This window comes from Mugil cephalus, chromosome 1, assembly GCF_022458985.1.
Source record: "Mugil cephalus isolate CIBA_MC_2020 chromosome 1, CIBA_Mcephalus_1.1, whole genome shotgun sequence".
NCBI classification, from domain to species: Eukaryota; Metazoa; Chordata; class Actinopteri; order Mugiliformes; family Mugilidae; genus Mugil; species Mugil cephalus.
In genome coordinates, this window is record NC_061770.1 from 36,081,133 (window position 1) to 36,093,914 (window position 12,782).

General features: G+C 46.3%; 1 protein-coding gene across 1 annotated transcript in view; it reads right to left on the reverse strand.

Moving 5' to 3' along the window:
* Positions 1-12,782, reverse strand: part of dnah2 (dynein, axonemal, heavy chain 2) — a 50,679-nt gene that overhangs the window by 22,842 nt on the left and 15,055 nt on the right. The window contains exons 31-55 of the mRNA XM_047573587.1: positions 12,389-12,606; positions 12,214-12,306; positions 11,943-12,068; positions 11,692-11,802; positions 11,418-11,606; positions 10,876-10,979; positions 10,533-10,722; positions 10,234-10,414; positions 10,023-10,150; positions 8,590-8,742; positions 7,356-7,481; positions 6,992-7,210; positions 6,147-6,264; positions 5,812-5,948; positions 5,558-5,695; positions 5,302-5,460; positions 4,728-4,880; positions 4,147-4,238; positions 3,563-3,758; positions 2,005-2,229; positions 1,805-1,909; positions 1,075-1,263; positions 784-869; positions 433-563; positions 163-312 (exon numbers count right to left, since the gene is read on the reverse strand). Of these exons, the coding sequence (XP_047429543.1) occupies positions 163-312; positions 433-563; positions 784-869; positions 1,075-1,263; positions 1,805-1,909; positions 2,005-2,229; positions 3,563-3,758; positions 4,147-4,238; positions 4,728-4,880; positions 5,302-5,460; positions 5,558-5,695; positions 5,812-5,948; positions 6,147-6,264; positions 6,992-7,210; positions 7,356-7,481; positions 8,590-8,742; positions 10,023-10,150; positions 10,234-10,414; positions 10,533-10,722; positions 10,876-10,979; positions 11,418-11,606; positions 11,692-11,802; positions 11,943-12,068; positions 12,214-12,306; positions 12,389-12,606 (3,717 nt within the window). The remainder of the gene's footprint in view (positions 1-162; positions 313-432; positions 564-783; positions 870-1,074; positions 1,264-1,804; positions 1,910-2,004; positions 2,230-3,562; positions 3,759-4,146; positions 4,239-4,727; positions 4,881-5,301; positions 5,461-5,557; positions 5,696-5,811; positions 5,949-6,146; positions 6,265-6,991; positions 7,211-7,355; positions 7,482-8,589; positions 8,743-10,022; positions 10,151-10,233; positions 10,415-10,532; positions 10,723-10,875; positions 10,980-11,417; positions 11,607-11,691; positions 11,803-11,942; positions 12,069-12,213; positions 12,307-12,388; positions 12,607-12,782) is intronic.

The window sequence follows — 12,782 nt, forward strand, 5'->3', positions numbered from 1 at the left end:
CGAAGGGAAAAGGAGATCCACGAGGTCTCTCTGGGACAACTGGGAACCAGTGAACACGTCACAGTGCAGGAGGACAGATCTCTTATATGTAGGGTAACTTTTTGTGCATGTGTCGCCCTTTAATTTGAAAATGTGGCTGTGTGCGTGTGTTCTCAGACGAACCGTGCTCGATGGCATCCCGGAAGAGCACCAGGTTCATGGGCACCACGCCGGGAGTCAGGTTGTAGTCCTCCAGCTGCGTCTCCATGAACTTCTTGAGAACCTTCATGTCCAGCAGGTCCTCGTAGACAGAAGAATCGTTCAGGAAATCACCTGACGCGCACGCACACGGGTATAAAATGAGCACGAATAAACACTGGTGACCAGACGGAAGCATCCGCCCACAGTTCATCACGGATCCATCGTCTGTGTCGCCGTGTGTTAAGCACCTACCAAATACTGGAAGCTGTTTGTTCGGGCAGATGTTGAGAAAGCTCAGGGAAAAGAGCGAACACAGTTTCTCCTCCAGCAAACCAACGAACGTGTCCATGTCGCTGCGGTTCACCAGCCGGTCGGAGAAAACCCTGAAACGGACACAGCGTGATGTCATCGACAAAGAACCCACCGCATGCACGGCAAAAGCGCCTGGTTCGCTTTACGTTAACGTTTTGATTAATGCGAAGCAATGCGCCGCCGTCTGCCGTCGACACACACTCCAGGCAGCTGCTGGGAAATAATGATGCATAATGACAATGTCATAATAAGAGAAGAGCTGCGGGAAACGTGCGGCGTGGCGTCGGATACCTGAAGCACTCGTGGATCCACAGTCTAATGAGGCTGTCTTTGGTCTCGTGGGAGTCTGGCTGAGCTCGTAACAGGCCCTGAAACACCTGCAGTGGAAGGAGGTGAACAAAAAAATACACGTACGCGTGATGAAAACTTTAATTAGCAGATTACTAGACTAGTTTCTTTTCGCAAACTCTAAATAAGCTCACGGAAAAACAGATGAAAAGCGAGTTTTAGGATTTCAGGCATACAGCACACATTAATAACTGGATTATGTCTATATGTTGTACATGTATGTTCCTCGTGTACCTTGGAGATGTCCCTGAGGTTGAAGAGGTAATGTATCTTGGTTGGAGTGGGGAGGAAACAAGCAGTGACGGCGTTGTACAGCTGCAAAGTGGCCTGAGTCAGAACCTCTCCGATGGGTTTCACCTCCTCCGTGAATCCCTGCAGCTTCTGGTTGATCATGGTGCTGTAGATGCACTTGATCTGAGACTCCTGCGTGAGAGCGGTGGGCGTGAGTCGGGCAACGGACACGATTTCAACGTTGTAGCGGTCAGAGGAAAGAAACATTTTCTTAGAAGTTAGCACGTCAATTTCATGTTGTCTGCTTCATGGGCTTATATCCCGAACGCAAAAAGAGTTACCACTGCTTTTCAGAAACTGCACCTTGTCCCTGTTTTGGCAACAGAAAAGGAGTGAAGAGAGGAGAGAGCAAATAAATGCGCGACAGGACAGAGACGTTTATTGAAAAATGCTGAAAGGAGGCGACAATCAGGAGAGGCAGTGAATGAGTGGAACGAGAGGGAGAGTACACTAAATACAAAAAATACTGACAAAAAAAGGGGGACACAAAGAGAGGTGTCAGAGGAGAGGGGGCTAATTAGAGGAGGGCAACGGCTGGAGGCAGGTTTTCATAGCAACCACAGTGTTGTGGGTGCGTTATAGATGCAACTCTTGTGACAGTGTACGATGAAACACTTAACAGGTAATGGACTGAGATGAAGAAGCAGAGAGGGGAGGAGACAACGGGACGCACCTGAGGAAAGGTCATGTTGATGAGGTTGAATCGACTCTGTAAGCGGGCGGAGATGTGAGTCCTTCCTCCGCCGGGGGGGCCCATGGACGCCAACAAGAACATGCCCTAAAACATTAGAAAACAGCAGTTTAATGGCCACTGTGGACTAAAAACATTCCCCTCATTTACACGGTTGACTGGTTATTACGGTCGTTTCTCACCTTGACGAACTTCAGGGTCTGTTTCTGGAGGTCGTACCAGAAGCCGTAGTCGATCCAGTGGCGCAGCAGCTCCAGCGGCGGCTGGGAGCCGAAGAGGTCGTGGGCCGGCATGTTGAGGTCGTCCATGAAGCACAGCAGACGCTTCCCGCCCGACGGCACAAACACGCCCTTGGTGCGCTTCTCTATCCGGCTCTCCACGATGGCCTGGATGTTGTTGGAGGTGGTCTGGACGGAGGCGGAGACGTTAAAAGACACAAAATGGTTCGATAAGTCAACGCTCGGGGGCGCCGACGCAATCCCCGCATCTTCGCTTTGTCACACCGTGGTGAGGGCGTCTCGTCTTGGGTTTGCTTTGTCCTGTCATTTCCTGTTTTATTTTGAAAAGTAATTCTCCTCTCGTTTCAGGTCACTTGCCCTTCCTCATGTGTCTCAGTCTGATTGTCCTAAGTGTTTCCACCTGTCCCCTATTTCCCTCCATGTGCTTAAGTAGTCTGTGTTCCCCTTGTCTTGTGCCAGAGTGTCATCGTCCTTGTCCTGCACCAGAGCCTTGTTCCATGTCCACAGCCATAGTAGTTGCCCAAATAAGTCGTTTATACCTCTAGAAGAGTGATTTTTTGTTTAATTCTTTCCATAGTTTAGATTCGCAGTCCTTCGGTTTTCCTCCATTCGGAGCGTTTTGTGTTTCTTTTGATTAGAGTTTTTCCCTCCTCCTGGAGAGTTTTTTGTTTCTCAGTATTCAGAGTTAGTGTCCAGGTTTTTATAGCCATTTGTTCGTCACTCCGTCTGAGTTCTCCGGTGAATTCAATAAAAGCATTTTTGTTATTCAATATCTCTGCATCTGAGTCCTGCTTCGAGTCTGGGCCTGACACGCTTAAAGACTGAGCTGTTTAACTAGAGAGAAAAAGGTGTTACCTATAAGTTTGTGTGTGTTGCGTATACAGCACACCAGCTGTTTTATGTTAAATGTAGGGGGAGCGGTGACACATTAGGATTGGGTTTTTTTCCGCCCGTGGTAATGGTGATGGGTGCGGGGGAGGCAGACGGGGGGGAGCGTGTTAATAACGGCGGCGTGGGAGGCGATGAGCGCCTCCGTCACCTCGGCCTCTCTCAGCCCTTCATCAGAGCCGTCCAGCGCTGATCTGACTCAGCCTGATTGCGGAGCCTTGGGGCAGAATGTGACTTTTTACTGTAATTGTAGCGGAGCTCAAATGGAGGCACTGACAACGCACACACACACGGTGTGTGTGCTCTCGATCGTGTATCTCATCCACGTGATGGCAACAGAAGGACAAACTCAACCATCTTAATTATAACTTCGAGGCCTGTAGGAAACCAGGAGGGCAAACACGCAAGTGATTAAAGAGCTAATTATAATTACACCGCGACTTTTACAACACGAGCACATTTTCTAGGTCCTAACGACGCCTTGTTGTACATTACTGTGATTCCTTAAAGCCGACCCCGGCCCCCGGGTTAATTATGGAGCGGGACGCCGCGAAACGTTTTTCACGATATAAAACAGGAGCACGGACGCACACGGACCACGGGAGGCACCGACCTGTGACGACATGTTGATCGTGAGGGCGGTCCATTTGTTATCCATGCCCTGCAGGACGCTTTGTGCCACCGACGTTTTGCCGGTTCCCACCGGCCCGGTGAGCAGCACCGGGTACTGACTCGTGACCAAAGCCTTCACCAGTAAGTTGTAGCGAACCGTGTCCACCGTAGGAACCATGATCTTATAGAACGGAGCCCTGCGGGAGAAAGCAGGACGAGACAAAGACAGGTTGGAGACTGCACACGGTTAATCACAAGTGTTAGACAATATTACGACTAAATAACTGAACTGGTTGAGAATTAAATTGGTCAAACACGTATTATACAACAACATTAAAACGTTTAGAACGCGATGAAATCAGCATCACTAAAAATATCGCTCCGCCAGGTCCGTGGCAACGTTGCATCCATCTCCATGGCAACAGTGTAACTGTCAGAGCCGGAGCAGGAAACGGCTGAAAAATACGCTTCAAAATGGATCGGTTTGTTGTTAATTTAACTTTATTTTGTTGGTGATTGTTGTATAATCGTGATAAAACTATACTGACTCTGCTACTTAATGAATGATGCCACCTGGTTACTCACGCTGAGTTGTAGCGCCAGCCTTTTGGCACCTTGTCTTCGAAAGAGGCCCAGCTTTTGTTCTTCGTGTCCACGTAGTACTCGTAAATTGTGTCCTGAAAGAGTTGATGCAAGGTTCAGACGGTGTCTCTGTCGTCTAGTCCAGATGCATTCAGTTTGTTAGCAGAACGAGGAGCTGTGCTCGTTGGTACCTGGTACGTCTCGTGCACTTTATCACATGACTGAATTAGAAGTAAATGGTCAGAGTAACGACTGTAGAGAAGCAGGTGATTGTGTTTGTCCTGGGAAATGATTTGGCACAAGACAATTCTTTGTTTCCAGCTGCCAGATGTTAACTGGCAGCTATAATCTTCTTCACACTAGTGTTTTTGCACTGGCAGTCGTACAGAATCCACATCTTCGTGTGTAATTTCCTACATTTCCATGGCGGCGTGTGCTTTAAAAAGTTTGCTGTCAAAAAAACATGAACAGCAAAACGTGTCTAGCATCAGCAGCCGCGATCTGCTGAAAGGTAGATTTAACATGGGTCGAGGAAGTAATGGAGTAATTTTTCATGTCAACAAACGTTACGCTCTACAAAGGACCTTGTCAGGGAAGTTTCCCTCCATCTTGCGCAGGAAGGCGTCCATCTTTTTGCGTCCGTACTCATCGACAGAAGCGCAGATGGACCAGATGAGGCTGAAGATGAACCAGAGCTCCACGATCCTGCCCAGACTTTCTCTGTCTGAAGGGTTCACCTGAAGAAAGACAACGCGGAAAATGACACTTTTCACGCTGGCAACGCTCATAAAATAATGTTCGCATGAAGTGGTGTGAAGTAGTTGAGCAAATTTACTGTAATACTGAACTTGAATACAAACTTAGGGCCGATTTGTGGCATTTACTCTACAGCATTTATCTGACTTTATACTTTGTTTAGCTTATATCAAAATACTATGATGATATAATGAATGTCATTAAATAAATTATGGATAAACTCTCTGTCAGCTCCAATATTTAAATGCTGCTATTAATGCATTAGCACCAATAATCTATAACGTATAAATACTAACAGAGCTCTTTTCAGTGTGTATGAACACACAATTAATTTGATATTTAATCAACATTTTGCAGTGACATTTAGATCCTTTTACTTGAGTAAGGTTGTACTCGTCATACCCCGTTAGCGGGCGTAGCCAGGGAGTCGTAGAGGCGGCAGAGAGACGTGACGCCGTTGAGCTCAGTGATGGGGATCAGCTCCTTGCAGTGGTTCTTCTTCAGGCTCAGAGTGTTTTCTACGTACTTCTCAAACAAGCCTTTTAAATGCTCCACTTCGGCCTGTGGATAAATGGGGCAAAAAAAGAAAACGATAATGGCAGAAAATTTAAAAAAAAAAAGGAACGTTTTTAGAGTTTCTGTGAGTGTTGCTGTGTACTTTGTGTCGCTTGTCCAGCCAGGACTGGACGAAAGGCTTCCATCCCAGGTCAATGTAATCGTTGTAGACCATTCCACACCGAGACACGGTGGCCGGGGACGCCATCGCCAGGTTCTCCACCTCAAACAACAGAGACACCTGGGACAAAAAAAATGCACATTCATACTTACTTACTGTCTATATGTGTAGAAAGGACACAATTTAAGCCCGACGCTGCAGCACGCGTGCAGCGAAAACGTCAGATCAGCTGTCACCTGCTCGGGCATGGAGATCCTCTCCCCGTTGATGAGCGTCAGCACCTTGTTGTCGTCCATGACGGAGTTCATGCTCTCGATCCACAACGTGTCGACGGGTCCGTCGAACACGATCCACTTCTCATCCGGTTTCTCGTCTTAAGAAAGGAGAAGGGATTCATTCAGGAATCGGGGCATATTTTACTTTTTAGCGTTGCTGTTCTTTGACTTAATGCAGACTGTGATTAAGTTTAGCTGGAATTTAGAGATGAGAATCATCCTCCGACGTGTCCTCGTTTACGTCACATGAAATGTGAACACTAATGTGTGTGTGTTTTGTTTTTTCTCGTTAGCACCTGCACAAGCCGATCTCATGAGGGAAGACAACACTCCGTCGCTCCACTCATTAGTGGAGAGGTCGTTCTCCCCGTACAGCTCCCCCAGACTCATCGCTTTCGGATTCAGAGGATACTCCTGTTGCGCCGCGGGGGCCCGAGGCAGACGGAGGATAAAAAAAAGCGCGTGAGTGGCAGATCTTAATTACTCGCTCTTTGTCGGCGGCGAAACCTTAAAAAACGATGAATAGCGGCTTTTAATGGGAGACGCGCGGCTTCTGCTGATTGTGTAAATTTACAGCCGAGGAAGGCATGAATTAATTTGGTAATAAGCGTGTTTTCGCTCGCCGCGCGCGGCCTGAATCAATCGCAAACAACGGCGGCTTGAAATTAAAGCTGATGTGAATGCACCTTAAATCACGCTGCCACTTACAGTCACTGGACGATGGCTCTAATATCCTCCCTCAAAAAAGAGTGAAGTTCTCTCATGAAAGGCCGCGTTTTTTTTCCAGCATGTTCCACCAATTAGGGAGATATTAGAAATGTTTTTTGAAAGCAGGGCCGGCTTGATTAACACGTCTGGACCAGAGTGAGCGCTTCAATGAGGAGGTTACTCACTGGTAAACTCAAATCCAGTGCACGTTGTTTCAGTTCAGCTGTGAATGACTGTAATTCTGTGCTACTTTGTAGCACAACGACACGAGTTTTAGTCATTAGCTTGTTTCAATCAGCCAATGGTTCATCTAAGAGACCTTTAAAAAAACGTGTGTGTGTGTATATAGAAACTTTTGTATTCCAAGTGTAAGTAAATAAATAAATGATTAATTTACTATATATATAATATATAATATGCAGATTCAGATCACCTTGACCAGCTGAAAGCCTGGCTCTCCCTTATGGTGCAGCGTAGTGAGGGCTTTCTGCAAAATCCTCCAGGTGACGGTCTTGGCGCTGCCCGTCTTGCCCACCAGCATGGAGGAGTGGCGAGAGTTTTTGGTCTCGTAAAGCTGGATGACTTTTGTCATGGTGAACGGAGTCACCTGCAAACCGCTCTGGTGAAGCTCCGCCTCTATAATCTCCTTCAGCTGGATGAGAATGACAGGAAATGACGGACAGATAGTCAGGGACACCTGATGGCCTCAGATACATCACTGTGCCAACACAGGGAATCAACACAAAACAATATGGCAGCTATAGGCTGGTTTTGACTGTTGGCCAAGCTCCACTTACCTTCCCATACTCAATAACCGGAGTTTCCACAGCAGGAAACAGGTCCTGGATGATGCCATTAAACAACGGCACGTCGGTGGAAGCCAGCTTAGCGATGTTCATGTCCTTCATGGCCATTAGAAGGATCTGAGGACACAGACACACTCGTTTCTCCTCCTCATACAGCATCTCACTTCATTTAAAAGGGAAAGAACGTTCGATCGGATACTTTAACAGGAGCTGGTTCTTCTACGACTGAAATGTAACATTATAATGTTTTATTCCCATGCGAGTTATTGTCATTTGAGCCTGAAATCTGATCCAAACAACATTTGTGAAAAACCAACTATACAGGGTAATCACTGATGTCACTTCCTCCTGTGGCCACGCCCCCCTCAGTCGCAAAAACATGGTGAAATGTATCAGTAAATACAGAGAAACCGGGAAAAATGTGGATTATCAGATCAAATTAAGGACAATTGGACTCAACAATGATCCATATGAACTGGTATGGATTAGGAAAAGTGGATTAGCCTCAGTTTACTTAGTTTTAGATCATTTCATTATGATATATGTAGCTAAACAAATGAGACGTAACGTTATAGCCATATAATACTGTAGCGTCCAACCGGACGTTAAAAGGTTGATGAGGAGTGATCACGTGATCGTTTGTGGTTTTATTTTTATTTATTGTTGGAACTGAAATAGTTACTGTCGGCCGTAACTATGCCAACTTATCTGACAGCCCTCCAGGACGTAACTGAAGAAGTAACTTAAGGTTTGACTTCATCAAAGAAATACAGCATAAATTAACATTACCTGACACTAAATCTGAACCACAACACCAGGTTTCTGTGTCTGGATTCCAGCTGTTTCTTCATAATGCAGAGATACATTTACTTCTCTTTTCTTTGGCAGATATCTGTATAAAAATATCTCTGGCTGCTTCTCAAATCTGTTGGTTCAGTCTCTTCACCTTTTTTTTTCAAATTCATTTTACAATTTAGACGCTATTAAAGCCCGTGATTCAAGCTAATGCTGCTAATCTCAAGCCCAACTGTCACTTTTTGCCACTTAGTGGCCGTAACCATGGAGACTTCGCTTGCGGTGACGTCACGTACATACCCCAGGATGAGTGTGAGGATCCAATTAAATGAACAAATACCCTATATTAGTTGCTGTTATGTTCTAAAAGTCAATTATAATTGATAGTGAGCTCTCAAACACATTTTGTACATGAAACAACGAGACTCACTTCTTCATCGGGGACGTTGGGACACGAGCGGCGCTTCCTCCCGGCGTAGCGAAGCAGGGAGGTGAGAGCGCGGAGGCCGAAATCGTAGTGGTCCTGTTTAGACAGCTGCTGCACGGCCAGGGAGTAAAGCGTGAACACCTTCTTAGCCAGGATCTGTGAGGACCAACACAGAGGCAAAGCGACATGAGGGCAGAGAAACAACAGAAAAAGGCTAAATTCATTCATGTAAACAGATTAAGAAGTTCATCATGAGTCTATACGATGTGCACGTTCGCCTGCCCCTCTTTAACAACGCCCCCTATCATTCATCTCCTCGGGGGCACCGTGCAGCTGTGCTGTTTCAGTCTGCTCCGTTAACACTCCTAATTGTCTATCTGGATTTCTGGATCTTAATTGCGCCTCCCAGCAGGATTCGCCGTGGGAAGAGCTACTCAGCAGAGTCGCACTCATGGGATTTTTGCCTCAGCGGGGAGGGAAACAGGTGTTAAAACGACGGAATTAGGATCTGTTTGAAGACGTGGTGGTTACAAAGCGCGTGCATCACCTCCTCCGGTCTCCACGGTCTACGGCAGGTCCACACAACGGTGAACCCGCTACACAAAACTCCTGAACTCACATCTCTTGTGGAAAATTAGGCGCACGAAATTATTTGAAATGACTATAAACAATTTGAGAGATGTTGCGTTTGTGAAACTGTCACACAGATGCATAGAAATAGGCAATGACATGGTCCCAGATGATCTCCTGCTGCTTATTAAATAGACTTAACCAATGAAATAACTTTATTTTGGATTCACAGCACATTAACAAGAAACTGATAGTCATGTATGTCATTGAATTTGAAAGAAAGGGGATTTTTAATTGCATCTTCATCACAGTAGAAGAGCTAAATCTCATCTTCTGATTGACTGAGCTCTTCACACAAAACAATCGCAGTCTGTGATAATTCAACAAGATGTATTACATATATATATATATATATATATATAGAGCTGTGTGTCCGGGGTAAAAACAACAACAACCACACACACACACAGATTTCATTTAATCGATGGACCCCGTACACAGACCAGGCCTTGGCCGCCGTGAAGCGAGGCTGAGTTGACGCGAGGCTTCCTGGTAGTCCGGGGTTAAGCCGGGCCAGAGCCCATCGGGGCCGAGTTCCCTCACCTCACAAATCCCTGTTTAACACCTGCTGACAGATGCAATCTCTTTACGCTCCCTGCGCCCGCTTTGTAGCCGGGCCTCGAGCGTGAAACTCTCACTTATCCCTCCAGCAGAATGAGGAAGGAGCCAAATCAGGATTCTGGTGCCACTAAGACACATGGGCTATATTTGTCCAGTAAGAATAAATACACTCAAGGATTTAACCTCAATAGACAATGGTCCCTTATATTATTATATTATTATGGCAGGTTACTCCAGTGGAATACCTTGCAGTTGTTGAAGCCCTCTCCAAACAGCAGGATCTCAGCAATGAGGGTGGAGTCTGGCACCACCATCGAGATGGGTCTGAACATGGACTTAAGGTTGTCGGGAAGCTCAGTGCGACCGGCGTAACCTAGAAAAAACAATGACACAAAAGAAGTTCTCTTTTATCTATTTACGTTTCACATGTTACTAAATAAATTGGTGTGGACCTACCAGGATTCATGGTGATGAAGATGCCACAGGACGAGACCAGGCGGATGAGCTGCCCTTCGAAATGGAACTTGGTCTGTCCGGCCGAGAGGGCGGACAGGATGGACAGGATCTGCTGCGCCACCACGGACAGCACCTCTATGTTGATGCGGTTGAACTCGTCGAAGCAGCCCCAAGCTCCCGTCTGTTCAGGGGAAAGTTAACTCACGCGTGGTTTTTTGTTTTTAACCTTTAACCTACCGACACATCACTTTGGCATCATCATTTTCATTTAAATTACAGCTTTCATCGCTCCTCTCTACCTGCGCTAGGCCCGAGTACATGCGTCCCATGGATTTGTAGTCCAGTCCTTCGGAGCAGTTGACTACAATGACGTACATGCCCAGAGCTTTGCCTAAGTCCTTGGTCGTCTCCGTCTTCCCGGTACCAGCCGGGCCTTTGGGAGAGCCGCCTCGGTGGAGATGGAGGGCCGTGGTCAGGGTCATGTAACACCTGGACACAGTCCAACAAGAACCAGCAGGATGGTACTCCAAGCAATACTGAACCAAGTTAATACATATCTATAGAGAAACTGAAAGAAGAGACAACAGCTCCTGGTCTGGTGGATAATTACTGGGACTGATGGACTGAAAGGTTAATTGTGACCTGTCTGTGAGCGGCGTGATGACGAGCCTTCCCGAGTTTCCGAGGTATTCGTAGCCGTACTTGAAATGCGTGTTGGTCTGTCGGATTATGCAGTCATTCAAGTCCTGTTGGAGTGCAGAACATTATTCTATAATTAAACACATAAAGCATATTCTGTGCCGAGTTATGCAGAAAGTTGAACTAGTTTGCAGATGAAGATGGAAATCAGACAAAGGAAGACCGTTAAGTTGAGTAATTAAGTAAAAAATGTCAGATAAAGAGGGATTTAGTCAATAAACAGGCGACTCTAAGCAAATATGCTTCTCAAAAAAGCTCAGGTGTGCTTCTATTTATATTTAAGCGTTCAGAGTCGGGTACATTCTCTTTAAAAATAGTGTCTTGTGCCTGACAATGTCAGAATGAAAGCTGTGACTAAATTAGGTCATTGCTACATTCATGACATAAATCACACACAAAAAACTGCAGAGAACAGCCATTTAGTTTCTCCTATACTCCCTTTTCCTACAGTCTCCTGTCTGGGTTTTATGGTTTCGTGCCCGTACCTTGTCCCAGTAAAGTCGTAGCTGGCACAGCCACTCGAAGGCGTTGACGTCGCTGCAGCCCGCCTTGCCCAGCTTAGCGATCACGTCCCGAGCGTGAACTTCCACCGTGACCAGCGCCACGATCTTCAGACGCAGCACTTTGGACAGGTCGTTACGGATAGTTTCTGAATAGCAGCGAAGCATGGAGACCTAATAAAAGACAGTTAAAGCAATAACACTTTTTATAGAATAATGTCATAGAAACACTGGCATGCTCGGAAAACTGCGTACGAACCTGTTTCTTCCACATGAACTTAAGAGAGGACTTGTCACCTCTCTCCTTGCAAGTAATCAGAGATTTGGTGACATCCAAGGTCCACTGGATCTGACTGGCCGTGATTAGCATCTAAAATATGAAATAAATAATAATATATATTTTTAAAACTGGAAAACTGAAGAACCTGGTTGTTCTAATTTTATCGTGAAAAGAACTGTATTTGCAGACAGGCGGCCAATTTACGAGGGAAAGCTGAAAGACGAATGTACCTGTCCGGGCCATTCTCTGACCCATTTGTCTCTCGGTCCTTTTATTGTCTTCAGGACAGAATGACAGGTGTTCAGACTGTCCTTCAGCGTGATGCGCATCATCTTCTCAATATCACACAGCCAAAGCTGCAAGAACGTAAAATGAAATGGTGACTCACGTCCTCACGTCTTTCTCTGCCGTTATTCATCGTCAGTTCAGTCAGATTTATCACCACAACACTATGACACCTTTATGACATCATCATCATCACACAGGTCATCAGCGCCGTACCTCCACGGGTTTACCCAGATCCACTGGAGACTTGAACGCGATGCACTCGCCATCGGCAGAGTACATCTTATCAGCGTGTAGTTTACCGCCAATCTAAAAAACACACAGTAGAAGCTCTTTGTCAGCACCGGTGAAGAACATCAGACACGACATGATGTTTGTTTGAGTTCCCCGCCTTTTTAATGTTCAGGCTCTTGATGTTGTCGAAGCACTTCTTCATGTGAGGCTGCATGGCCTCCGGGTTCTGCGACTGCCCCAGGACGTCCAGCACGTCGTCGTTGGACAGGAAGTAGAACCTCGGGAAGAGCTGTCTCTTGGTCTCCAGGTACATGTCCAAGGCCTTCAGGATTTCCTCCAGCCGAGTGCTCATGTCCGAGAGCTTCTCCAGCAAACCTGAACAGGGACGGGGAGGAGGAAACCGTTTCTATCATTACAGCGTGAGCACATAGCAGGACAGTTTCCACTGCTGTGACGTCATGTTGACATGTTGAAACACTGAAAGGAGCAATGGAAGCAGGAGGAGCAGCTACAGTGATCTGTTAGATGAAGAACCTCTTCATGTGCATCAT